The 25,718-nt window shown below is 47.8% G+C and overlaps 13 protein-coding genes across 13 annotated transcripts; 4 read left to right on the top strand and 9 right to left on the bottom strand.

The window, feature by feature from the left end:
* Positions 1 to 147: 147 nt before the first annotated feature.
* Positions 148 to 2,229, bottom strand: P175DRAFT_0481806 (uncharacterized protein). Its single transcript, XM_040895478.1, has 3 exons — positions 1,617 to 2,229; positions 1,144 to 1,551; positions 148 to 1,078 (listed from the first exon to the last, which is right to left on the bottom strand). The coding sequence occupies exons 1-3, from the start codon at positions 1,863 to 1,865 to the stop codon at positions 368 to 370; spliced, it is 1,368 nt and encodes a 455-aa protein (XP_040751818.1). The 5' UTR covers positions 1,866 to 2,229; the 3' UTR covers positions 148 to 367.
* On the bottom strand, positions 2,230 to 4,280 carry P175DRAFT_0502549 (uncharacterized protein). Its single transcript, XM_040897413.1, has 4 exons — positions 4,221 to 4,280; positions 4,058 to 4,164; positions 3,779 to 4,000; positions 2,230 to 3,720 (listed from the first exon to the last, which is right to left on the bottom strand). Exons 1-4 carry the CDS (start codon positions 4,272 to 4,274, stop codon positions 2,349 to 2,351), a joined length of 1,755 nt encoding a protein of 584 aa, XP_040751817.1. The 5' UTR covers positions 4,275 to 4,280; the 3' UTR covers positions 2,230 to 2,348.
* Positions 3,982 to 5,596, bottom strand: P175DRAFT_0502548 (cytochrome P450). Its single transcript, XM_040897412.1, has one exon. It carries the CDS (start codon positions 5,576 to 5,578, stop codon positions 4,445 to 4,447), a length of 1,134 nt encoding a protein of 377 aa, XP_040751816.1. The 5' UTR covers positions 5,579 to 5,596; the 3' UTR covers positions 3,982 to 4,444.
* Positions 5,597 to 6,596: 1,000 nt separating this feature from the next.
* On the bottom strand, positions 6,597 to 8,354 carry P175DRAFT_0284605 (uncharacterized protein). The gene has a single exon (XM_040892763.1). It carries the CDS (start codon positions 8,238 to 8,240, stop codon positions 6,954 to 6,956), a length of 1,287 nt encoding a protein of 428 aa, XP_040751815.1. The 5' UTR covers positions 8,241 to 8,354; the 3' UTR covers positions 6,597 to 6,953.
* Positions 8,355 to 8,498: 144 nt separating this feature from the next.
* P175DRAFT_0533432 (GFA family protein) lies at positions 8,499 to 8,986 on the bottom strand (the record flags this gene model as incomplete). The annotated part of the gene is made up of 2 exons (XM_040900056.1): positions 8,499 to 8,777; positions 8,837 to 8,986. 2 exons carry the CDS (start codon positions 8,984 to 8,986, stop codon positions 8,499 to 8,501), a joined length of 429 nt encoding a protein of 142 aa, XP_040751814.1.
* A 1,603-nt stretch (positions 8,987 to 10,589) lies between these two features.
* On the top strand, positions 10,590 to 11,007 carry P175DRAFT_0548890 (uncharacterized protein; the record flags this gene model as incomplete). The annotated part of the gene is made up of 1 exon (XM_040900422.1): positions 10,590 to 11,007. The coding sequence occupies one exon, from the start codon at positions 10,590 to 10,592 to the stop codon at positions 10,899 to 10,901; it is 312 nt and encodes a 103-aa protein (XP_040751813.1). The 3' UTR covers positions 10,902 to 11,007.
* A 329-nt stretch (positions 11,008 to 11,336) lies between these two features.
* Positions 11,337 to 13,398, bottom strand: P175DRAFT_0502543 (sugar porter family MFS transporter). Its single transcript, XM_040897411.1, has 4 exons — positions 13,051 to 13,398; positions 12,743 to 12,999; positions 11,980 to 12,668; positions 11,337 to 11,897 (listed from the first exon to the last, which is right to left on the bottom strand). The coding sequence occupies exons 1-4, from the start codon at positions 13,342 to 13,344 to the stop codon at positions 11,473 to 11,475; spliced, it is 1,665 nt and encodes a 554-aa protein (XP_040751812.1). The 5' UTR covers positions 13,345 to 13,398; the 3' UTR covers positions 11,337 to 11,472.
* A 1,344-nt stretch (positions 13,399 to 14,742) lies between these two features.
* On the bottom strand, positions 14,743 to 15,786 carry P175DRAFT_0533428 (uncharacterized protein; the record flags this gene model as incomplete). The annotated part of the gene is made up of 3 exons (XM_040900055.1): positions 14,743 to 15,190; positions 15,260 to 15,480; positions 15,595 to 15,786. The coding sequence occupies 3 exons, from the start codon at positions 15,784 to 15,786 to the stop codon at positions 14,743 to 14,745; spliced, it is 861 nt and encodes a 286-aa protein (XP_040751811.1).
* Positions 15,787 to 18,390: 2,604 nt separating this feature from the next.
* Positions 18,391 to 19,042, top strand: P175DRAFT_0481787 (carbohydrate esterase family 5 protein; the record flags this gene model as incomplete). The annotated part of the gene is made up of 2 exons (XM_040895477.1): positions 18,391 to 18,579; positions 18,677 to 19,042. Exons 1-2 carry the CDS (start codon positions 18,397 to 18,399, stop codon positions 19,040 to 19,042), a joined length of 549 nt encoding a protein of 182 aa, XP_040751810.1. The 5' UTR covers positions 18,391 to 18,396.
* Positions 19,043 to 19,735: 693 nt separating this feature from the next.
* P175DRAFT_0558598 (uncharacterized protein) lies at positions 19,736 to 20,777 on the top strand (the record flags this gene model as incomplete). Its single annotated transcript, XM_040900852.1, has 3 exons — positions 19,736 to 19,848; positions 20,001 to 20,147; positions 20,181 to 20,777. The coding sequence occupies 3 exons, from the start codon at positions 19,736 to 19,738 to the stop codon at positions 20,359 to 20,361; spliced, it is 441 nt and encodes a 146-aa protein (XP_040751809.1). The 3' UTR covers positions 20,362 to 20,777.
* Positions 20,778 to 21,115: 338 nt separating this feature from the next.
* On the top strand, positions 21,116 to 22,143 carry P175DRAFT_0502541 (uncharacterized protein). The gene is made up of 2 exons (XM_040897410.1): positions 21,116 to 21,485; positions 21,544 to 22,143. Exons 1-2 carry the CDS (start codon positions 21,150 to 21,152, stop codon positions 21,817 to 21,819), a joined length of 612 nt encoding a protein of 203 aa, XP_040751808.1. The 5' UTR covers positions 21,116 to 21,149; the 3' UTR covers positions 21,820 to 22,143.
* An 81-nt stretch (positions 22,144 to 22,224) lies between these two features.
* On the bottom strand, positions 22,225 to 22,724 carry P175DRAFT_0533423 (uncharacterized protein; the record flags this gene model as incomplete). The annotated part of the gene is made up of 3 exons (XM_040900054.1): positions 22,225 to 22,268; positions 22,384 to 22,611; positions 22,667 to 22,724. 3 exons carry the CDS (start codon positions 22,722 to 22,724, stop codon positions 22,225 to 22,227), a joined length of 330 nt encoding a protein of 109 aa, XP_040751807.1.
* Positions 22,725 to 23,250: 526 nt separating this feature from the next.
* On the bottom strand, positions 23,251 to 25,675 carry P175DRAFT_0510324 (beta-glucosidase; the record flags this gene model as incomplete). Its single annotated transcript, XM_040898502.1, has 5 exons — positions 23,251 to 23,657; positions 23,722 to 24,128; positions 24,184 to 24,338; positions 24,385 to 25,101; positions 25,151 to 25,675. 5 exons carry the CDS (start codon positions 25,673 to 25,675, stop codon positions 23,251 to 23,253), a joined length of 2,211 nt encoding a protein of 736 aa, XP_040751806.1.
* Between the last annotated feature and the right edge of the window lie 43 nt (positions 25,676 to 25,718).

Genomic DNA, 25,718 nt, shown 5'->3' with positions numbered 1-25,718 from the left:
GTTACTGCGGCGATCGATCGATCGATGGGATGGGATGAGATGACGTCGATTTCCAGCGGCTCGATGCGGCCGCATTCCAGAACGAGTTGGTAGAAATTGAACCTTGAGAAGACCGAAAGGATACGTACAGCATCGGAATATAAGGGCTCTTAATTCCAACAACCCCGAAATTGGGTCATTTCCATTATCTCAATCGTTAGCAGACTCCCTGTGCAGAGCGGATAGCTTTAATCAGTGTCTGCTTTACCGTCCAGCTAAAACGGTGTCAAGACATCCATTTCTACCTGATACACACTATTATATTTGGTCCACAATCAGGAAATAATAAGGTATCATATCGGCTCGGTCAGCCGGCGAGAGCATTTATCTAGCTATCCACTGGGTTCCAACCGTCATTTGCGAGCGGTTGCCTTAGCTTAGCACAGAGCTCCTTCAAGGCGTTTATATCCTCGTCTGTGCATCTCAAGGGCTCCCCATCCTCCCACTTAATATCTCCTTCTTGTCGGATCGTGTATATCATGTGCGCCATATATTGACTCGGTCCGTACCCGTCACAATATACCATGTAGGAATCATGCCTGAGGGCAACCTCGATCTCTGTCTCGCATTCCAGAGGTGTTGTATCATGCTCCCACCAGGCAAGGCAATGGCCGTATCGGAAATGTTGCAGCAGCGGCAGCCCTTCCTTGAACGCCTGGAAGTAGTCCTTCCAGCGTTTGTCATAGCTCGCGTAGCCTTCGCCATCGAACCTGGGGTCGGGCTGGAGATCGGCCGGGTCAAGATACGTTCTCTCCTTGTCTCGAATCGCCACCTCATAGAGGATCGGGCAGTCGTCGAGATACAGCCCTGTCAACGTTGGAGCATGGGACAAGATCCAATCGAGCTGAGAGTCATGAACAAATGTATAGTTCCCCAACGCTAGGGATTCAAGTCGTGGGAAATGGGTGCCCCGCAGATCGCATTTCGGATAGAATCCAAAATAGTTACTCGAATATATCGTCAAGTGTTCCAAGCTCGACAGCGCGGGCTTTAGCCAGAAGGAACTCAGCTCGGGAAAGAATTCATGCGGGGCATCTCTCTATGCCCGTGTTTGTCAGTCTCGACTCAAACGGTGCAGGAGATATAGAGGGAATCCCAGCTCACTTCGAGGTCAGTCTCGCCATTGCCTTCACTGTGCTCATTGGTAATGTTTAGTCGTAGAGACTTTAACCCCCCGAGAATCTTACGAATGTTGGCCACTACGGTCGAGTCGGTGTCGTTGATATTTTGCAGGTCTTGAATGATCAATTCCTGCGGTAAATGAGGTAAAGAGGCCACAACATCTGTGAACCTCTGCATGACTGTGGAGCGAAAGTTGATATCCTGCGGGATATCGTCGACCCAATGGTCACTTGTTTCCTCAACGCACGTATGGTGGAAACAGAGGGCCACGCTTTGTAGCTGAGGAAACTCCTTCAGCCGTTCAAACAGCGACCAGAATCGACGAGGACGGACCAGTTCGTCCTCCGGGTCACTTAGTTCGTACTCATCCTCCCCATCACTGTCACCTTGCTCGCTTGTGATGTCCTGCAAGAAAGGTAAGCGACACGTCGCTCCGGAGCGGCAGCAGAGCTCACAGTGTCCTCATCGTAGGTTTGCAAATAGACCTTGCGCACAAAGCGAATGAGATCCGGGGTTTCCAGCACTTTCTCGAAGTGATCGCAGCTCCGGGGTGTCGGCGCGAGCTGCGTACTGCGGAAAACCCATCTTTGGCCAATTGTATTGAACAGCGAGTGAACCAGTCGGAGGTTTCTACGCGAGTCACGGTCCACACAGGCGAATATATGGCTAATAATCTCTAACGGCAGAGCGAGAATTGCGGCCATCTTGACAAGATTTTTCGACAAAATCGCCAAACTCGGTCGGCACAGCTGAATTTATAAATTGACTAGTCCAGGATGCAGGCAACAGAGCCGAGGATTCTGCCTACCAACTAGTGATTTGGCTCCATATTTGCTGCTAATATAGAGAGAGAGACCAGTTGCTGTTCCACTGTCCAAGTTAGTCAGCCGGGCACTAGAAAATCGCGTGTAACTATATCTATATATATATACACATATAGTGATGTATATATGACTCGAATGATGTCTGGTCTCTCTACTAAAAGGCTTCTATAAAGCGTTGTTTGCTACAGTTATAACTACCTGGATCCGTGTCTATAGTGAAGGGCTCGAAACCGGCCAAGCTGCTATGTATGTACCTGCCTGAGCTTCTGTCTATTTTCTCTCTTGATCGTCAGTGTAAAAGTACAAGAAAAAAAAAAGTCATTATTCATTAACAACCGGGGTTCAACGCATCGTATATAGAATCTAAAAGTCCAACCAGGTATCAAATAATTCAGTCCAGTCTAGCTCATGTGGGGGGCCTGTGTCTTGCATGTCATGTAATCCGAGCTCCCGGGAGGCCATGGCAGTAGACGAACCCTCACCTTGACTGGCAGTCGCACATGCCCTTGCCCTCATTGCGGTACTGAATGTGATATTAGCACCCATGCGCGACTGCACTGCCAACAAATCTTCAATATTGGTGTTGGTGGGGGACACGTCGCAATAAACACGGTATCTGTCGAGTAGGGCGCATGCGCGGGACATGAAATCACCCTCTATAACCGAGAGTGCCTGCATCATTTCCCAACCGCAGGATATTGCATTAGACACGGTGTGGCGGTCAACCAAGTCCTGATGTCTGGACACCTTGAGGAGAAGGAGGAAGCATATCGCATTCATGAGGATCTTATGGAGGCGCGCCGGGGCATAAATCAGGTAACTCTTCATTGAGGACGCGGCCTGGATCGTCGTAGTCGCGGTCAAATAGGCACGGATAAGCCAGTGGGAAGAGGTCTCATGCTGCAAAGAATCCTTCCATTTCCCCCTGTCGGCCAGCGCAAATGTATACAGCATGATCCGACAACCAAGAAACAGAATCTGATCGGCTGGCGACCAGGAGGGGGAGAATTGGTAATCCAGCGCTTGGAAATCAGTTTCAAAGTTGCGAATGAACGGATCTGGCTCTTTCAATAACCCGGTCGCCGAGGTTTCAGAACACCCAAGAGTCAGCGTTATGCTCAACGCTCTTCTTGCGAGATGGAGCTGAAAGTACAGAGTGTCTGGTAACCAACGCGGCTTTGCGGCCAATATTTCTAGGAGTCCCGGGTCGAGGCGAGCTGTAGGTGGAAGGCCCAGCTGGGCACTCAGGCTAATGCTTGTAAGACAAGATTTCATTCCACGTGCATGGCAGCAAGATACTGACCTAACGTTGGTTATAAAACATACCACCCACGTAATCCGTTTGAGGATCGTTGTTGTGTTATCTTCGGACGAACTGCCCTCAAAGTCTGCTCTGTGATGTGGCCTATGAAGTCCCAATCGCAGGCCGAGATGGGTAGCGATTGCCAGAAGGGAGTGTGATGGATCCTCGTTTCTTCGGAATGGAAGCGGCCAGTAGCAGAGAAGTAGCAGACCCTGGAGCGTCAACAGGGACTTATGCTGAGGCGAGGCTGCTTCGAACGCCATTGTCTGAACAACATCAACAAGGGATGAATATAGCTCTCTATGTTCCGATTTCCTCCTCATGGCGGTCACCAGCACAGTCCAGAAGAGGAGTGGACAGGAGTCAGAATACTTGACGAAGACACCAACCCTCGGCAAAATGGGACAGAGAGCATCATAGTGTGTGAAATACCTTTTGAGAAAGTTAAATGGAATTCCGTGACCGCAGTTGAAGATGGGATATGGCTTACTCGTCTAGCAGGACGCCAATCAACGTGGATGGAACATGTACCATGCCGATGGCCTTTCCATTGGAGTGGATTGCAACATCCGGAGACACCTCGATAACTGAGGTATCGGTCACTGGCACATCTGCCAGCTCGATATTATCAGGATTTGGCCGTTGCGGTTGACGCTGATCAGCTCTATCTCGTTTTATCTGTTCGAGCTCCTGCTCAACTTCTTCAAGCCGTCTATCCATAATTAGCCCCAACACCCAGCAATCTCATGTGCTCAGCAGATGTACAGACTTTCTTTTATTTTCCCTCCTGAATGAAGGGTCCACGGAGCATACCTTGTTGGTCTTTGCGCATCGCGAGCATGCAGACGGAAATTGCTTGTTTCGATCACACGCCAGCTAGGCGAGATCAGTAATACATACACCCAGTCACTCTAATATGGAGACATGCTGACCTTCATCTGACGGCAATTCACACAAGCCACTAGATTTGGCTTTCTCCCTCTCATGACGTCTATTATCGAAGTCTTGGTCTTGGTCGAGTTCAACAGGTCGCGTAACTGCGTCGAGTGGCGTCCCTCCCGAGCGGGCCGGGAATTCTTTTACAAGAATGCACCGTCCACCAATCATCTAGGGATATTTGTATATTTTATCTATGATGCAGAATACTATTCTGGGCCTACCAGCCGTCTATAACTTCAAACTTTGCCCGCACTCCATCTGCCGGCGCAGAGCCCACTCCTTGCTTTTTCATTTCCTCTTCCTTATGCGGATTCTCTAATTCCAGGCGAAAGCGACCAACCAGAGCAGCCACGAGACACGCCAGCTCAGCCTTAGCAAACGTCGCCCCGATGCAACTCCGCGGACCCTGTAGAAAGGTCAAGAATCCATGGTGACTTTTTACACCTCCCGAGTTCGCACAGCCTTCCTTCATCCACCGCTCCGGGTTGAATTCGCCCGCGTCAGGGCCCCAAAGTTCAGGGTTTAGATTGATGACCCCTGGGGCGATGGCGAACGACGTCCCTCTGGGAATCCGATACCCTGCGACCGTGGTATCCTGCACGGCCTCCCGGACCGTAGTTGGTACAGGAGGGTAGAAGCGCAGAGTTTCGCTGCAGACTGCATGCAGGTATGGGAGACCGTCGATATCTTCCGCTGAAACCGAGGCTTCCCGGTTGCTGAGTGACGGGAGATTGTCCCGAAGCTCCTGGCGTAAACGTGTCTGCATCTCTGGATTTTTGCATAACGCATAGATTGCCCACTGGAGGGCGTGGGAGGTGGTTCCATGCCCAGCGGCCAGAAAGGTCATCATCTGGTCGACAAGGTTTGCATCACTGAAAACCTCGCTTCTCAGAGCGATGTCAATGATATCTCCGTTCTTCTCTTGGCCTAATTCCCGCTGTTTTGTTGCAACAACCTCTGCACAGGCCTGGCGGATACTGTCAGAAGCCGCCCTGATCTGCTTCACACGCTTGGTGGGAAATCGTGATAGCAGACTGTTGGGATACCGGGAGAATAAGGATAAAACGAATAGAATGAGCGATTCTGTGCGCGAAGGTTCCTGCCGTAGCTGCCGGTATTGTCGCACCAGGTGATTGTTCGGATCCTTTAATGACTCAAAATCACATCCCATACCCGCGAGTCCGATGATATCCAGCGTTGCGCGAGTGGACCAGGCCCGGACTTCAATGACCTGATCTCCTTGCTCCTTCTTGGACTGTATTTCCTGCTTCAGTAACTCTGTTAGGCCTGTAGCCTTTGACCAGAAGATTGGATACAGCGCTTTGATATGGCGAAAGGCGAACGCCGGCATGAGTGCTTTGCGTTGGATCTATTCATTCATCACGTTAAAGGGCAAGGTCATGGAGATCAGACATGTATACCACCACGCACCCGATGGACTTCCCCTTCTGCCAACAGCAATCCATTACCAGTGATGTAGGATAGGCGGCCTTTAACAGCCTTGGGCTTCGCGAAATGGCTCTCACGTACAACCAATATGTCATTCAATGCCTCTGGGCTAGTTGCGAGTAGACGTTCACTGTTTCCAGTTTGGTAGTATCGGATGAGACCTTGGTTGGGTACGGTGGCGCTCCAATGTCTTAGGCAGTTGAGCAACGAGTCGGAGCCAGACTGAAGGTAATTTCCACGTAAGAGAGACCGATTTGGTGGAGTAGGAATGTCGCGAAGAGGTGTGAGAAATTCAGGATATAGTATTGTCTTGTAGATGACGGACACCAAAAGAAGAGAAGAAATTGTCAATATGACCGCCACCGCATTAGCGACAAGGGTATCCCAGAGGGGGGAAATCATTCTGAATACTTTCTAAAGTGAAAGAAGGTCGAAGATGGTAATAAAGACAAGAAATGAGGCTTGAGCGAGAGTACGAGTTTCGCCGAAGGGAGTCTGATTCTTATAGCCTCTGATTTGGAAACCGAGATCGGTATAGAAAGCGTCATCGGTATAACTTGCATTTGAATAAAGTAACCGGCTCTCAGGTCTCAAAAAGGGTCCTACTACATCATGCAAAGAGCAGGCGAATTCGGGATTAAACTCGTCCAGCACATGTCGCACGGTATGAACGTTGAGAGAACTGGTTTTTCCGCAAAATCTGGATCAACACGCTCTACATTTCCATTACTACTAGTCTCTCCTCTCTGTAATTCATTGGAGAGCAGACGCATATCGGCACCTGATTTTCCAGTTCTCGCTCTACTAGAAAAATAGACATCGGATTTTTCTGCCAGATTCCGGCCAAGTATACAAGGAGAGCAGCGTTTATGTAAATCGGTTCTTACCTTTGGCTCGGGGCGACTGATAGACAAGTGTAAGACGATCAAGGACTCCTGAGTACTTCAACGGGCTTTCTAGAAGTAATTCAACCTGGGTTTCGCCAGTTGACTGTGTTTGGATGCGCTGCTTCTGTAAGAGAGTGCATTGGCAAGAGGGGCGTGGGTTGTGCTGCTCAGTTCCTATACACCCTATACATCCTCTATTGAATAACGTGCTTGCAATACCAAAGTGCTAGTACTTTAGTTGCGTCCGTATTTGTCGCCACAAACACTCAGTCGTAACACTCCGGACGATCTACTACTGGGATGACTCCAGGATCATAGGAAACCCAAAGCAGTAAGTATTTGCTCCAAGCTACTGATATCGATGTAGAACTAAAATGATGCAGATTCCGTTCAGCTGGGAGATCCAAAGACCTCCATATGGATTCGATCCAGGGGGACACCCAGGGCCTGCAGCTTCTGACTTTGCGCCTTCATGAATGGGGATGGCCCACAGATATAGTAATCTGCATCTGGCAAAACCACCTCGTCCTTAATCTTGGCGATGTCAGCCCTGCCAATGTAGTCATAATCGACTCCCGGCTTATCATTCGCAGCTGCCTCCTCGTAGAAGATTGCGCGGGAGACCTGCGGATTGTCCGCCATGATCTTGGCCAAGGTCTGCCTCATGGCATGGACGCGACCATTGCGAACAGCGTGGATAAACATCACCCGTCTCGATTTCGAGGAGTTGGTGACGGATTTCAGCATCGAGATCATCGGTGTAAGACCAACTCCGCCGCTTATCAGAACAACCGGGGTAGTGGAATTAACATCGAGAACAAAATCCCCAAACGGCATGCTGATTTCTAGCTCAGAACCCGTTGGGAGCGATTCATGCAGTACGTTGGAGATGCGACCCGCCGGTCGTTCCCCGGATGCAAACTCTTTCTTCACAGAGATCTGGAAGTACTTTCGGTTAGGCACGTCGGATAGGCTGTACTGTCGTGGCTGGTAGACCCCAAGCTCGGGGACGTAGCAGCGGACACTGACAAATTGCCCTGGCTTGTACGCAGGGAGCTGGCCCTTGTCGATGGGGGTTAGATGGAAGGAGATGATTTCGTCGCCCTCATTCACCTTTTCCGAGATGGTGAATTTCCTCCACCCTTTCCATCCACCGGGGGTTTCAATTGCTTCCCGATACAGATTTCCTTCAAACGCGATAAAGATGTCGGCCAACTGTTGGTAGGCTGCCGTCCATGCATCAACGACGGGTGGGGTGACTGCGTCCCCGAGAACTTGCTTGATGGCACTGAGAAGATGCTCTCCTACAATGGAATATTGATCCGCTGTGACCCCAAGACTCGCATGCTTGTGGCCGATCCGAGAAACCGCCGTCGCCAACGCTTCTGGCTGCTCAATGTTGGTTGCGTATGCCCACACTGCGTGGGCTAGTGCGGCAGGTTGCTCTCCAGTCGCCTGGTGTGCGGTGTTGAAGATGTTTTTGAGCTCCGGATGCTTATCGAGGATGTTCTTATAGAAGAGCGTTGTGATTTCAACTCCATGCTTTTCTAATGCGGGGATAGTTGCCTTTACGATTTGGATTTGCTGAGGGGACAGGCCTGTCTTTACCGTCGAGGCGTAAGCGCGGCGACTCAACACGGTCGGTACTGTTCGACGCAGAAATCTTGTTGAGAACATGGTATCTATCAAATCTGTAGAAACATTTTATTAAGAGCGACCTAATTGTGGTGTAGCTGGCGATGGTGTTTATTTAGTATGCGTGGAGAGTCGTGATGTCAACCCTAGTGGGAAGGCCGCGCGTAACACACAGAGTTTGTGTAAACTATTGGGAAACGTTCCTCTTCTTGAATAACTTTCTCCAAGAACCGTCGTAATACATGTATTGTTCCTCATGGAGCTATCTGTATGGCGAGGACACACCCACCAACGCTCGTCTCATTGTGTCTCCCTCCTCTCCGAGCCCTCGATACCACCAGGTTGAAGCCAGCTACGGCGACGCTGGCACCAATATTCTAGGGTTGGCTGGAGACCACTTCGATCATTGATGGTTCCACTGGTGACTGCTATGATCCCATTCCGTTCCGATATTTCGTTCTGTACAAAGAGACACGACCCGCAAATGCTGCAAAACGAGCGCTGCAGAGCTTGACCGGAGGATGTCGCTCGGTCTTCATACGTTGCAAGTGCCCCTTGTCCATGCGTTATCTCTAAATTCTGGGTGCAAAGTTAGCGGTCCTGTAGATATATGTACCAGAAGAGACCGACGTGCGCACCTCTCTCTTGAACAAGCAGTTCGCCATGCATACGGAGCCCGTAGATTTCTGGCAGCTCTCACAGTAACATATAACACACTTCTCGGGAGCATCTAAAAGCTGATATTGCACAGCTCCACACAGACAAGAGCCCGAGTTGGTTGATGCCATAATACCGCCTGCCTGGTGGGTGCGGGTGTAATAGAATGGATGAGGAATATATAGACACTTTCCCACCCGGAAGACACTGAATAAATGAGGAATATATAGATACTTTCCAACCGGTTAGAGGGTGACCTCCAGCTTACTGCTCAATGAATCTGGTTCAACCTAGACATTTCTAGAATATTCATCGCTATGACTCAGGCAAGCCGTGAATTAATTAGTTAACTAACTGACTGCATCCCAGCCCCGCGCACACTAAGCCCCTTATCTTCTTCCACGAGAATAAATAAGCAAGCCTGCGCATAGTTAATCGAGCTTCTTGGCCGCGATGAGTAAGATTAGGGTTACATTGTGTCGACGAGCACCGGGTCGAATCCAACAGCTCTCTCAATTTTTTTCTCCATCATAACAGGTGCGCCTTTCCGGAAATGAGCTGCGGGGAAGCTACATACACTACGGAGTATCCTGAACTGAAACTGATTGGCAGACACGTTGTTGCGGGATTTGCTGACGTTTTCCATAAATCCATGTCCATAAACGCGTCACTCAGGCAAGAAAGGTACCATTGCTGTTTACTATTGGCAGATGGGCAATCGGAAATATTATCAATGACATCAGAGGCTTGAAGAATACGTAGTCCGAAAACATATTTACCGGGGGTAAGGGAAGACTGGATCAACCACCAGGAGGAGGAGTGGAAAGGTCCTGACAGGTAAAATCAAAGATTGGATTAGACGGATTAAACTCGAGCTATAGAATTTCCGCCTGAATTCAATATACAATCCTTGATTCTGAGCTGGGACGAACCGTTCTTCCTTCGAAGGCTGTTGCCACCTCCAACATTCATTCCAAAGCTTGTTAATTCTAGGTTTGCCTACTTAAATGCATTGTAAGATGTATATCAATCCAGACAATGGAGGGACTGTGTCTTATGACTACGCCCATTATGTAGTTAGAATTGTACCCTGACAGGGATTCCGTGAGATGCTCTGTTAGGTACTTTGAACCTCTTTAAAAGGTATAAACATCTCACAAGCTCGTTCGTATGCCATCTAGGCCCATACTGTACATTAGCCAGTCTGCATTTAGGTCGTGAGACCAACACTAGACATTTCTTCACGGCACCTGGGAGAGCCACAGCGGACAAGTCCGCTAGTTCATGCAGCTTATTAGATGCTTAGGGCAAGTGTGGTATCAAGAGAGATGCTCAGTGTTTCTTCACGCAATTGATGACAATACCCCATGCGTCCTAGTCTTCCGCCTGATGGTTGTCAAATTGCATCCAGAGGCACAGATAGCGGCCAATTTATGTGTGCTAATGATTCCGGTGAGACTCTTTCCATGATCTGTAGGGTGAGGGGATCTTGAATATGGGGTCCCCATTGTGGCCCGGGCAGTGTAGGGAAAAGGAGGCGGACAAAAACCAAAGATTCTCTTGGGAGGATGAATTTGGACAAACAAATTATAACAGTCAGTCATGGTCAGTCTTGACCTTTGTCGTAAGATTTTCAATCTTCCATCTCCAGGTAAATAGAACATCGGGACGTGGATTAGTATAGTCCTCAATAGACGTTAACCTTGGCCTCAGGCTGTTGTGCTTGCCGCCGCTATGTCTACCGGAGCCATGGCCACCCTTCATGTCGAATTTATTCGTTATGCTGCCGAAGACTGCACCGAAGAACTTGGACCTGTCACCGTGACGGAAGGATATTGCGTCGCTCTAGAGAACTTTCCTGTTCTTAGTGTCGAGCCCTCTCTTGTCACTGGAGCTTGTGAAGATGCTTCGCAATCCCCTGTTCTTAGCATCTACGGCAACAGCGACTGCGCGACTGGTCTCATTACCACAGTTGATGTTGGGTCCGTGGCACAGTGCTCAGCCTTGAATGCCACTGCTGAGAGTTTGTCTCTTGCATGTGCTTAGGCTTGGGAGTTTCCCTCATCCGGACTCAGTGGACTATACCGCAGATGTCCTGGTAAAAGGGTGGAATGAATTTGTATGAAGGGTACATTACATGCCGATGTTTTTGGCGGAGAAGCTTTCTCAGCAGTTAAGAGCATTGAGTGGCTGTCGAGTGAAGGGAGTATTCGATTCTCTTCGAGATGAAAGTTCATTTGAATTGAAAATTAGTGATCAGTATATCGTGGTTCTGTACAGAGTGTGTGGAAGTCTGTCGATGGCGACTGGATGTAGGCATAATGAGCTCTTCTCATAAAATAAAACCCAGTTCGCCTTACTCTATGAGCTTAACGATTACTTTAACCTGGCCCATGGAATCAAGAAATATGAATCTTGCATCAAATGAATCAGAAATTCAGCAGTACTTAGATAGAGCGTTTGTGAATGAACACTGTATCAGGACGAAATTGTTCTCTAGACCCCTTTTTAGCTGAACGGTCAAGTTGACAAACTATATATACACGAAGATTCAAATGTTAACAATCAGAAATTAAGTCAATGAGCTGCATTCGAAAAGAAGGGTTCCCAAGTCCACCTAGGCCGTCTCTTGGGCATTTGCAATATGTTCTGCAGTACCCTCCGCCGTAAAATCGTGAGATACGGACCGTTTCTCTGGGATAAAATGGCCCTCCCCAGAAGCCGACTCCGGGAAGACAAACTTGGAGCTCTTCCATGGCTTGACCTTCATGACATACATGGTATCAATCTCCTCCAGGGTGCGGCCCCGTCCTTCCAGAACCGCAAAGTATACCAGACCAGCGGCGAGGAATAGACAGCCTGCAAAAACGTACCCCAATCTGAAATCAATAGCGCTCGTAATGAACGGGGTAAAGAACGCCAACAGGAAGTTCCAGAGCCAGTTGGAAGCTGTCGCCAGGGACATCGCGCGGGCTCGAAATTCCGAGGGATAAAGCTCCGCAATGATTGTCCAGACCATTGGACCCCATGTTGAAGCAAATCCTTCGCGAGTCACATACTCCGTTAGTATTGAATGATATGAGGATGGGTGTTGAAAGTGGGCCTTTGTTCTCGAATAACTTACCGAGGATGAAAAGACAGGCGAAAACCACCATCACGACGCCGGGAGTCTTGGTACTGGACGGATCCTGTCGGTCGAGGAGGAAGTGACCGACGGAGGCGAAGACCATGAAGCACACAAACATCCATAAGGCTCCGGCGATGAGGGAGCGACGGCGGCCATAGTTTTCAATCAGGTAGAGGCCGAGGAATGTGGTGCCAAAGTTAACTCCGCCCAGAATCATTTGCGTGACGTAGCTATTTTGAATCCCGGCGCCTTGGAAGATGGTAGTGCCGTAGTAGAAGAAGTAGTTTGCCCCGGTGAGCTGCTGTAGAGCTTGAAGCGCAACACCCACGGCAACACGATATTTCATGCGTGGAGCACGAAACAGTTGGCCCCAGGTGACTTTGCCTCGTTCGACCTCCAACTGGTACTTCTCCTTGATTTCATCGAACTCGATCTTGAGTGCGCGGTGGTTTTTAGGAATACCATACATCTTGGAGAGGGTAGACACGGCTCTATCCACCTTGCCATGGCGATAGTCAAATCGCGGGCTTTCTGGGAAGAACGCTATACCGGCGCCCAGTATGATCGCCCAGAGGTATGTAATTCCCATGGGGATACGCCACGAACTGGTATCGTCCCGACTCTCGGTGCCGAAATTTATGCAGTTGGCAACAAAGATACCCAGGGTGATGAACAATTGGTAGGTACTAGCCATTTGTCAGCTCTATCAATACCTACATCCGAAAAAAAAAAAAAAAGCCCAAGTTAAACAAGAATGTACCTAACCAAAGAACCTCGAATGTGTCTGGGCCCGGACTCTGCTTGGTACATGGGGACTAGAAGAGATAGGGCTCCGACTCCCAGACCAGCAACCCAGCGTCCCATCGCGATCTGGTACCATTTGCCGGTTGGAGAGGAAATTTGGACGGTAATTCCGACACAGAGCATGGTGCACCAGGCACTGATGGACCATTTTCGACCGATCCAATCTGCAATGGGAGCAGCAACCAGTGCCCCAATCAAGGTGCCGATTGATAACTGTCATATTGTTAAGGGTATGAACATTAAGCTTGGTAATCGGAAACTTACCAACCCGACAATCAACCCGGATCGTACGTTGGAAAAGTGATAGGCCCCGTCAGAGCCCAATTCGCCATAGCGACGAAGGAAATCCTCCATCTCTAGAAATCCCGAGATTTGACCAGTGTCATACCCGAAGCAAAACCCACCCATGGAAACGAATATCCCCATGACAAAGGAGCGCCATGTGAGAAGGGGAATGGGAGTGTCTACATCATCCTGTCCTCCATCTGTACTACCATTCTGATCCTGAAAATATTTGTCCGCGTTGGGACGGGGTGGTCGTATGTTGAGAAGTGGCATATCTGCGAACTGGCATCGGTTGCCCTGTGTCTCATGAGAGCTATAGACCAGACAATGAGACTATGCGTGACGAGGAGCGAACCGAGCCGAGATCCCTTTTAATACACCCGCCCGCCACACAGTTAATGCACGAGTCAATGACGCGGGGGAATCAAGTTTGGTTGTGTAAATCGGGATTAAGTGCCGAGTGGAGGTGATATGCGTTGGTCGCCACCTATGGAGATCAAATCCTCAAGTCCCCAGACTATCCCCAGCTTTTAGTTCCATGGCCGAGTATGTCAGGTGGCGGACTTGTAATGAGTTCTAAGTTGGTCCTGAGTTCGTTTCACGTCATCCCGCTTGATCCGTGGAGGAACGGACGAACCATAGTGCTTGGAAGGCGGGGTTGAGTATTTCGAGGGAGCAAAACCTGTGGCATAGAGCAGGAAAACTTACTTGAAAAGGCAATTGCTGCGTAATAACTAACTGAAGTGATTTCATGATGAAAGGGGCGCCTTATGTGTAAGAGAGTTAGGGCACCCAAAGATGGGCGGAATGTGGCGCTGGACGCTGTACAATATCTCGGATGATCCTCGCGCTCATGCACCGAAGACGGTCCACACTATTTTTCCGGTTCAATCCTATCGTGTCAATTCCAGAGGTCAGTAAATAGCGCAAAGTTTGTTATGGAATTCAGTGTAACGTCGCTCCCACGACAGACGGATATCCAGTGTCTTCTTTTCGCGCAAAGATTAGTATGATAGCTCTCAAGGCTGGATCGTTACACCTTGGCATGACTAGATATATATTAAACATTTAGCCATCAAGGTAAAAAGAAACGTGACAATTTGTCCTACCCATAGATCGACTGGATTGGTGCCTATCTATACATAGTGTGGGTGGAACGGAGGTAAAAAGCTCAATTACTAGCAATTTGCCAAATAAGAATGATGGATTCTTAACTGGAAGGAGCCATGTCGCGGAATTTGTCCTCGAAGAGAACTTAACATCTCTTAATTTGTTTGATCCCTGATAAAATCTTCCGAGGAACCACAGTGAACTCGAACATACGAGAACTTTGAGACGCGGACTCTACATACGCAACAAATGGGTCGGCGACGTATTTTCATGAGATGCCGATTCCAGTACAGGCGCCCGCAGAGTCCACAAGGCATCTGTTTATGGAGTACGTATGACCGCTGTGATGGATTAGACTAGTTCTGCTGCTTGGGATAGGCTGCTATCAGAGTAGCGTATCTGGCGCCGGCTATTGGCTCTCACCATGCATTTCGGTGCAGGTTTTTCCAAACAAAAAACACAGAAATTACCCAAAATAAGAAGAAATAGAACGTCCCAGCTTGAAGGTACATAGGCCATATATAACTCTTTGGCTATAAGAGGCATAGAACCCCCACGGGATTAGCGTTTCCTAACAACCTCCCTTTCAATGGTTTCTTCAACAACTTGTGTAGGACTCTTCCCATCAAATACTCTCCTAATCCACTCCATTACCACCTGCCCCGACCAAGGTATAGCCCATCTTAGTGGACCAAGCCACCATGCTGTCGGGGCGACCAACAGAGAGGCCCCGCTTGCAGTCTGCATTGCCATTAGTGTGGCACCTAGGCTAGGGCTCATATTCAAGCGTTGCCCGTGGAGCGCATCAACAAGCGACAAAAGCGCTAGGAAGAAAGCGGCATCCATATCAGGCGGGAAATCCGTGGTAAGTGTTCCTTTTGCAGGATCATTCCGGGTTTTTGGATGTCCCCAAATAAGTAGAGTTGTATCTGAGTTGCGACCACTGGGCTGTTGCCTTTCGTATACCCGGCCTTGTGCAGTGGACCAGAAGGGATGGTCTGGTGATACTCTAGATATGATGTTAGTTCTCCCGGGACAACTCAAGGGTCTGAGGCATCTAGGAGAGGAATAAACTGACGGCCAGAAGGTGTGCGGTGTGTAAGGAGGAATTACAGTGACACCATTAGCAGTACGGCTGGGGAGCGGTGGCGAAAGCCCAGGTCGAGGCGGTTTCTGAGGGTAGGCGCGGGTAGTTGTGTGAATAGTGTCAATTACATCGTAAGTGGTGGTCGTGCCAATAGCGCCAGATTCCACTATGAAGGATTCGGCTTGATGGAAATGGATATGAAGTGGAGGTGTCTACTCAGTATGTCAGTCTCGGTTCATAAAACATACATATCGGCCCGTTTCGATCTTCGTGTCCCGCGTATTGTACCCCAACGACAAGTAGGGTTAAGGAAGTGCTGGCTTTACCTGTGGATGAGCCTTCCCGAGCTTTGTCGCGTCGTGCCCACCGACATAGGTCGCGCGCATTAACACCGTGGCGTCTAGCCCTGGTGGTACCTGCAACAACTCTATGATAAAGGAGCCATCGAAAAGCTTGTGCGGGCCGCCGAGTGGTGCTGGCAGACGCAGTTCTTTACGGCTAGGTAACGATTGCGCCATGCTTTTACCCTGGAGAAGTTGATACAACCATGATTTTGCGTCTCGTCTTTCTGGCGTCGGGTCGCTACTCCAAATATATAAGAAAAGAACGCACTTGGTCTTTAGGCATATGGACCAAAGTCGCTAGCGGTTTCAAACCGCACGATGGGCTAATTAAGTTACCCTGTACTTGAGGTCGATTGGATCCAACATGAGCTCGAGGCTGAGCTAAAATCTGATTGCTGACAGGCGGATGATTCATCCGGACACTCTCGCAATGCAGCTGGGAACCCTATCAAACTATGTTTATGGTGGCTTACACTACCATTGCTGTCGCCCACAGCACATACCTACTTAAAGCCTCTTCATGCGGTTGAAGATACTATATTGTTTCTCATACCATTTTTATGGTAGAGCATGTCTTCAGAGAACGGCTTATACCGGACAGTCTTAATTTCTGTTGTGCTTATACGCCATATATGTACTAATCGTCGTTGCCCGATTGAGAGGACCGCAACATGTACCTATATATTGTTTGATAATATTATCCGGTATTACGAGAATCAAAACCAAAGGGATATACTCAAGGGGAGCATATCGCATCGTGCATAAAACTCCGGCACTTTCCTGTGTATTAGTCTTTTAGTTTGGTGGATGTTTTCCTGATCATTTAGCATTAATAACTTGTGTGATCAAAATCACATATGGGAGAGTCCTAACGATGTAATGAAGAGAGTGGAGAGTGTAAAGGGGATTTTCAGCACGTCTTGTCGTCCGATATGTCACAGTATATAGGACCTTACAGCTCCTCACTGGTTTTAAATAACTACTCCTTCTCTTATCTTATTCCTCGGAAGCAGGTAAAGCATTGATGAGACTATAACGAATCTTGAAGCCGAGGGCTATGAATGTGATATCGTTCCTGTTAAACTGAGACAATATGGGTGATGTAATTGTTGACCATCCCATCGATACCTTTGGAGTTTCAGCTACCCTGCTGGGACTGCCCACAGGTTACAGTGTGTCATATTGTGCCTTCTCCCACTTCATTGGATCCGGGTAAAATTAAAACGGTGCCTTGAAGGTCGGATCTTGTCTAGCAATTCAATTTTTGGGAACGACAAACTCCGTGGATCCTTTTGAAGCCATCGGATAAACATACAATGTGCTGTCCTAAGTCTATGGGGTATATCATCTCACCCCTATCTTCGATGTTCGAAAACAGGCAGATGCGCCAAGTCAGGCTGGGGCCGAGAACTCCTGCATATCTCGAGTTCGTCTCAAGTCTGCTTCGGAAGCTCATGGTGAAAGCCGAAACACACTTTTATTTCGCATCCCATTCCAAATTGAGCTCTCTTTCTTGGGGATTCTATGGAAAGAAAGAGATTTATGGTAAGACATGCCCATTCACTGCATGGTCTTGTAACCTAAGCCGGTTTTCCAACCTTGATTAGGTATAACATCGATTCCCAGATCTAGATCCTATTTCAAATCTCGAAATTTCGATGTTGGCAGGATTGATCCCATAGAAGCCGGTTAGGGGAGTCAGGCCTAAAGATCTCAGAACATCTGAGGGATCTCATCTTGTTGTAAACGGACTATCAGGCTCAGACAATGTTCTCTGACGATTTCTGTACTATTGGAAAAGATATCAAGAGATGCGAACCACGGATCTCTAACAAAGCCACAATACTTTACATTGTTGGCGCACTAACGAACGGATGAATTTTAATCTCGACTGAGTCTCTAGTTTAGCTTTCTCTCCAGGTTCAGTAAAGGGTATCGGGTTGAAGTTAAGCATTCATGGACCACCGCGTCGCACCAGTGCATCGTAGCGTTAAGCCGAGATTCGGTACTGATGACTCGGCATTCAGACTGAGCTCGGCCCGTTGGAGACTCAATTCTATATACTTAAATTTAAGATACGTCAATCTAGAGTCGGAAATGAGGTTGATACTACCGACCAGGCGGTCCCATGTGAATTTACTCTTGCCCTATGCCCGAATCCTGCTGGAGTAAAGCCCTGAAGCACTGTCGTTGCCGTTGCTATAGCGCTCGGCCTCGGCTACCAGGACCTTACACTGTGTGAAACATGCTATAATACCGAAATTTTTCGCTCGTCTTTAGGAATGGGATCATGTAATGCTCTCTCTATATAAATGATATAGTCTCTCCCCATTGTTATGTTTCTTCCTCCCAAGCAGTCACTTCAGGATTCCTTCATCTAAACCACCCCTGGTTCTCTTTGTCATTCATTCTTTGTCATTCATTATACAAACTTCAGAGCTGTGCTCCGTTTAGTGATTTAAATACTTATATCAAGATGAAGGCTATCGTGGTTCTCTTTCTGGCTGCCGGCGTGCTGGGCGCGCCAACCCACACCTTTCAGGAGCGGGATTTCGACTTGTCGTCCCTGGCTTCTCCCTCTGCCGCATTGGGGGGATCTCCATCTTCTGTTGCATCCTGGCCCAGCGCCACTGGTCTCAGTGCACCTGATAGCTTGGAATCATCTGCCCCGATCTCCTCACCCGAAGGCGCTCTCCGCAATCTCGCCAGTGCTTTTGCCAAAGGTAGGCTACCCGACTACTACACACGTCACAAGTCTTCAGCTAATCATTTTGCCTAGGATCTATGAATGCAAATGATGTCAAGGACAACACTGGCTGCAAGGAGTACACCTTTATCTTTGCTCGTGGTACAACTGAATTTGGTAACATGGGAGCAGTTGTCGGACCCCCAGTGGCTTCTAAGCTTAGTGATTTAACTGGCGGAAAAGTTGCTGTCCAGGGAGTCGACTATCCTGCTTCAATTGAGGTACAGTCTTCTTTTGCTTCTTCCCTTTTCCCCCCCCCCTCTCTATTCTGTTCAAGACTGCTCTGTAAACCAGAATATTTGCTAATTGCAATACTAGGGTAATATTGCAATGGGCGCTGCTGGTGGTCCTGACATGGTGTCCCTCGTTGAGAAGGCTATTAGCCAGTGCCCAGACACCAAGATACTTCTTGGTGGATACTCTCAGGGTGCAATGGTTGTTCACAATGCAGCTTCCAAGCTTCCCGCTGGTAAGGTCGTTGGGGCAGTCACTTTTGGTGATCCATTCAAGATCCAGGACCCACCCAATGTCGGAAAATTCAAGACATGGTGCGCCATGGGTGACCCGGTTTGCTTGAACGGTTTCAATGTCATGGCCCATCTGAGCTATGGTGGCGATGCCGCCGAGGCTGCTCAGTTTTTACTCGGCTCTGCCGGTGCTGCTGGTGCTGCTGGTGCGGCTTGAGTTTTGGTAGAACGTACCTTAGAGGGACGGATTTGTGGTTGAGGTTCTTCTATCATGTTGTGTGTGGAGATGTTGAGTTAACTTCCAAGTATGGGACTGGACTTGGATGCAGTTCTATATCAGGAGTAGTGAATATTATAAGTTGAATACGGAGTACTGGTGTATGCATCATCTTAAGTAGACAACAAAACCTTGCTAATTCACTCTTAGTAGTGGATTGAAGAGAGGAAACCACCTTAGAATACATAAGTTGAACCCCATTCCATGCCCTGAAATAGACTAGGATAACCCTATAAACTACTGGAATTCACTATAATATATAAAATTATATTAGCTAGCTCTTTACTTCATGTGCCAGTAATTAGGATAATTATTGAATAGTTCACCCTGGAGGTTATACCAGTGCTTACTCAAGGCTAAGTGAATGAATGTATTAGTGATAAGCTAGATGAGGGTAAAGTTAATCACGCGATGAACATAGTTAGCGCCAGGACTGCCTATTTAGGAAAATATCATCACATGCCTAATCTGGTAAGAATGAAGTGAATAGCAGTACTTATACCATATTTTATATATATACGAGGATAGGGCTTGTCAATAATATAGTTAACGCCTAAAATCGCAATTCGCACATTCGATTTAATATCGGAACAATCCAGACCTGGTAGAAAGCTTTTTGGCTCTTCAGCACTCATGTCGAAGAATTCCAATAAGCAGAAGCCTCAAGGGGGCTCGGCCCCGAAGCAAACCCCTGCCAATGGTTCTGATCCTCAACTTCGCCAGCAGATCCGTTCGGAGATCCGCCAGTTATATAAAGCAAACAAAACAGTTAACCAAAAAGCAGTTAGGGAAAAGTATATAGCATAGAATCCCGGGATAGCTTCCAAGTACATCAAGAAAATTGTTTACGAGTAAGGCTTGGAACCCTCTTGGAGTAACCACCACTAATCTGTATTAGGTGTTCTAAACATCTGGCAAGGGAGGAGGTGCCGCAATCCCCAAAGGCTAACCATGCTCGCAAAGAGCCTACAAAGAGGAGCCCTGTGAAGATTTGCCAGCAAGATTCCAACCCTAAATCTGTCTCCCAGCCGCGTATGGAGGACAGGTCAGTGGTTGTATTTCGTGCTAATCCTAATAGATCAAAAGCACACCAGGAGCCCCCTACTTTACTCGACTCGACGTTAGAAACTGACTCTGAACTATCATCAGAAGATAGATCTACTGATTTGGTTTCCCTTAATTCATCTAGTGACAGTACTGAACAAAACCATGCTAAGGGATTGGATAATGCTATCTTGCAAGGCATGTTGCCCACTTAGATCTTTATGGCATTTAATTTTTAACAAGAAGCATAGATTTCCAAAAACATCTTAACAGAGCTGAATTTGAGAAATATTCCCGCTCAACAGAAGATGCAATACACCCAATACCGTCTTTGGAGGACCAAGTGCAGTTTTTGAATGACAGTAATAAGGATGATCAGACTAGCAACTCGCCACTTTAACCTACTAATCTTGAGCATTCAGTCCTGGTTTCGCCTGCTCTTGGGGATGCCGGATATAATATGCCCTCCCAGTCAGCCCTTCTTGGTCAGCTCAGCTCTCAGCAGGTGAAAAAAATGCCGGACAGAAGAGTCTTGCTTAATACTAATATCCCATTCTCTGCCTTCATTTGCGGGCTTCAAGGAAGTGGGAAATCGCATACCATATCGTGTATTATTAGTAGGCAATCAACGAGATATTTCTCTGGGGTCGGAAACTAATGAGGCTTATAAGAAAATTGTTCCATGGTATTCCCTGCATTGGGCAATATAAAGAAATCCGTGTCCACCTTGGTTTTGAATTTCAATGAATATAGCTCTAATGTAAGCTCCTAGCCTAGTGAAGCAGCATTTCTTGCATCAGTAATGCCTGAATATGCCTCACTGCAACAGCCAGTTCCTCTACGCGTCCTTGTTTCGCCGACTAATTTACACAACCTCAAGAGAATGTACTCGAAGATTCCTAATATAGAGATTCGCCCGTTTAAACTGCAACCCCGCCATCTTAACATTAGCATGATGCTTTCGCTAATGTCCATCTCGCAAAATAGCTCTATGCCACTTTACATGGCCCAAGTGACCAAGATTTTACGAGAGATGGCCATAGAAAGCAATAGTTATTTTAACTATCCTGATTTCCGGACGCGGCTGAGTGCTCTACGGCTGGATCAAGCACAAACTCCCTTCCTGTACCAACGGTTGGACTTGTTAGACTCCTATCTTGATCTTACACAGCCGATGACTGGTGATTATTTTGTTGACGGGGGAGTCACCATCTTAGACTTGTCTTGTCCATTTGTTGACTCGAGTACGGCCTGTACTTTGTTCCGCATTGCTATGGACCTTTTTCTTTACGCTTATCCGTCCAGGGCCAAGATGATCGTAGCGGATGAAGCGCACAAGGTAAATGTGCATTAGCTAGCTATATATTAGTATTATCGCTTACTTGTTTCTTGTGCAGTACATGACAGACACACCCGCAGCAAGAGAACTTACAGACACTTTCCTCAATATTATCCGCCAGCAGCGTCATCTTGGAGTTAGAACACTCATATCTACCCAGGAACCAACTATTTTCCCTCGCCTGCTTGATCTTTGCTCTATTACCATTATCCACCGATTTACGAGCCCGGAGTGGTACAAAGCAATAAGAAACCACGTCCCAATCGAGAACAAAGAAGGCGGCAGTAACAAGGAAAAAATCTTGGATGGGTTATATGATATTGCTAGTCTTTAAACAGGCGAGGCGCTTGTGTTTGCACCATCTGCACTTTTGCTGGATGAGAACGACGCGGTACTGGACACAAAATATCGTACCTTCAAGATGCGTATTCGAAAGCGCGTTACCTAGGATGGTGGACGGACTATTACCTGTCTATCCTGACCTTTTACTACTAGATGCGTTCTCATGCGGAACTAGTATTTATCCACATATTTTGGAGTTTTTTTGAGGTTATCTTTTCTTAATTGCTATGGTTGATGATCAGGTACATTACCTGACTAAAGATGAAAATCCCTACAGATAGAGATAGACAGTTATTATTTGAATCTTTAACTCCTCTATGTCGATTTTATCTGTAATATTGTATATTCCGACACCTCACTTTTCATGCAGCACACGTATCAGCCATATACTATTTGCCTAACGAATGTCTGAAGCAGTTAAGGGTCGCAAGGTTGTTCCAACTATAATCATATCTAGAGGTCATCACTCCCAAATTTAACCTAATGTTCGCCGGCGTGATGTACAACCACCCGGATAAATGGACGTCTCCATGCCTAATAAAGGGGTTTGTCTTACCAGTAATGTTGAAGTATGAATAGACTAAAATATCTCCCAAGTCTCTTTTAATATTTAGACCGCGCCATTCCAGAGAATTAAAAGCTTTTCGAGCAGCAACAACAGCAATATCAACATCCTCGGGGCCAGCGGAGGCGACCTCTGCAATTGTGGATTCGTCGTAGGGGTTTACCGTTGCCAGGGTTTTGCCGGCTACAGCAGGGACAAATTCATTGTTAATGAAGAGACCTGCCATATAATTAACTTCATTTACAATGCCAAAGATACCGCGAAATAGCCTTACCCGTGGGTTGGGCATAGCTTACACCATTCGGGGCTGTCAACTGAATTGATAGAACCATGTTGAGCAAGTGGAAGATATGGAGCGCGTTTCGCTGTTCCTCGTTGGAGCATCCATCCTTCGTCTTATTTATGGAAACCTTGGAATGCAGCCTGTGTCATTGCTGACTCTACTCTAAAAGGGAATTATTCTTGGGGATATGTAATACTGAACTAATAGCAAGGCCGTATCTACGTACATGTATCTATGTACCTACCTAGGTAGTACCTCTATGTGTCTACCTACCTAGGTACCTTATTGGTCTTGAGATCCTATTGGGAGGCTCGTCTGATAATTCCACCGACATACCTATAGGCCAGGAAGCCCGGGGATCTTGGGATTCCTCCCACCACGACGCCCATTTTATTTATAGTCTTAATTCAATACAAAACTTCTTTTGGGATAAAATAATCAGGACCTGCATTGTATACGGTAAAGGGATAAGATTCCTACAACATGGGAACCACGAGAAAGTTCTCTTGGGGAAAAAGCCCACCTTGTCAGATAAGGAACAAAGCAGCTACCAGCTTTCACTGTGAGAATACATATCAAACATCAAAGCTACCAGTCAACCGAATATCGCGGCTGGAACTTCCGACATAGACCTTAAAGGTACCCCTGGATACAATCCAACTCTGCTGGCCGACATCCCAGTAGCTAATATCTCGACGCGTCAGGTCAAATGCAACCACCCCGCTCTCTCCCGGCGCAAGATCTATTTTCTGAAAACCTCGCAGCTGCTTAGGAGGGGTCACTGGAGCCGAGTTTGGAAGCCCGATGTAAAGTTGGGAAACTTCAGCGCCAGAGACACGTCCAGTATTCTGGATGGAGGCGCTTATGGTTCCGATAATGTCGAACAGATCTGAAGCGCCACCCACTACAACTTTGCCAGTAGTTGGACCACATTTAACATCAATTCTCACCTGCAAAATGGAGTAATTGAATGTGGTATATGCTGAAGAATTCTAATGTTAGCTGGCTCTTCTTTGTTTGCCGACTGGCGGCTTCGAAAGACATACACAATCCAAACCCAAACTCATATCTCGGGGTAATATTGTGATAGTCAAAACGGCGATAGTCAATGAATAACCCTTCCGCGAAGTCATCAATCGCTCCAGAAAGCCAGGTAAGCCCATAGTCATCTTCCGACTTAGCGATGGTATATGGAAGCTTGCCGCTTGGAGAGCTGTCGCCGAACAGTACCTCTGCCAGCGCATTTCCACTTTCCTGCCCAGGGAGACCAGCCCACACCACTGCGACAACGTTTGGTTCCGCTAATATAGTCTCCAAGATGATCGGTCCGACACTATGGATGACGACAATGGTATTGGTGTTGGCCCGAGCAACGGCCTGGACAAGCGCATTGCCGTCATGCCAGGGGTCGAGGTTATTGCGATCTCCCACATTCCCTTCCACAGTCAGATAGCTATAATACAGCAGTTAGCATTCAGGGAGTCTATCCTGCGAGGCTAACATATTACCCTTCTCCCGAGTCTGCTGTGATAAACACAATCGCGGTCTGGGCACTGCTGGCTGCTTCCGCCCCAGAAGAAGCATCATCTGTGATACTGGTCACCATTTTTGTTTCGCTATTCGATAGTCTTGCTTGAATGGCATCTAGAGGTGCGACCAAATACTGCATTTCTTAGCGGGTGCCCCAATAAGTATGAAACCATGCTTACCGGATACTCAGCAGTCCCGCTGCCCCATCCTTGAGCAAGCGTTCCGATGTTACAACCTCGGTCAAAACAAGCATTTGGTCCATTCGGGTTCACAATCGAATCCGAGCCTATGATAGCCAGACTCCCAGGATTCCTCAGAGGCAAAGTGTTGTTCACATTTTTCAGGAGCACCACGGAATCTCTAGCGATGGTTTTGGCAAGATGCCCATGGTCGCCTGTCACATTGACCGAAGCAGCAGCATCATTCCACGAGCTGAAGGCTACAGAGGGATAGTATTGATCTTGTCCTACCAGGTACCAAGAAGCAAGAATGCGGGTGACCATATCATCCAAACGCTCCTGGGAAACCAACCCATTGTGAACTGCGGCTGCTAGGTTCTCTCCCCAGTAAATGCTGCCGGGAGTATTGCTAAAGTCACTGCCGGGCATAGCCATGTCCAATCCCGAATTCGCACTTTCCACGGTGCTGTGTTGCGCGACCCAATCACTCATCACATATCCTCGGAATCCCAACTGCGTTTTAAGTAGGTTATTCAGGATTTCCCCATTCTCACAGGCCCAAGTCCCATTGATTTTATTGTATGAGCACATAAAAGAGGCCGCATTTGCTTTCACTGCATCATAAAACGGCCAAAGATATAGTTCATGCATAGTACGATCATCCACGTTCGAACTTATAGTTTCTCTGTTATGTTCTTGCTCGTTGAGGATAAAGTGCTGCAGCGGAGTCAGATATGGGAAAGGTCTTTTTGTTCCTTAAACATACCTTCGCACATGCTTGAACTCCAGAACTTTGCATTCCCAAGATCGTCTCTGCCATTGCGATGCCACTAAGGTACGGATCCGATGAGAAGCCCTCCCAGTTTCGCCCGCCGGTAGGAATCTTTCCCAGAGGACCAGCAACAGGGCCGAGCTGGACGTGCACACCAAGCGCTTTTGCCTCCTCACCCGTCGCAGCTCCGCGGGCCCGGATAAGATCGCGATCCCATGTAGCTCCTGCATTTATTCCTGCTGGGAAAACGGTCACGGGATTGGTGAATCGAAGGCTCAACGGGCCGTCCTGGAGGCAGAGTGAAGGGTACGGAATGGAATTTGGAGCATAAGTATTGCCCACACATGGTCCTCCCTCCCATTTTACACCGGTTACAATGCCAACTTTCTCCTCTATGGTGAGAATTTTCAGATCGGCGTTGGCCTTTTGATACGCATCGTCCCATGGAGACGGGGCTTGGGTGAGCGTAGCCCCTACCGCCGTGGTGGCAGCAATAACAAAGGTAATTGAGTATCGCATTTTATAGATATGCTGTGTGTTCAAACCATTGTCATTCCGGAGG

The sequence above is a fragment of the Aspergillus ochraceoroseus genome, assembly GCF_002846915.1.
Source record: "Aspergillus ochraceoroseus IBT 24754 chromosome Unknown P175scaffold_5, whole genome shotgun sequence".
NCBI classification, from domain to species: Eukaryota; Fungi; Ascomycota; class Eurotiomycetes; order Eurotiales; family Aspergillaceae; genus Aspergillus; species Aspergillus ochraceoroseus.
This window is presented reverse-complemented; position numbering and strand designations above follow the sequence as displayed.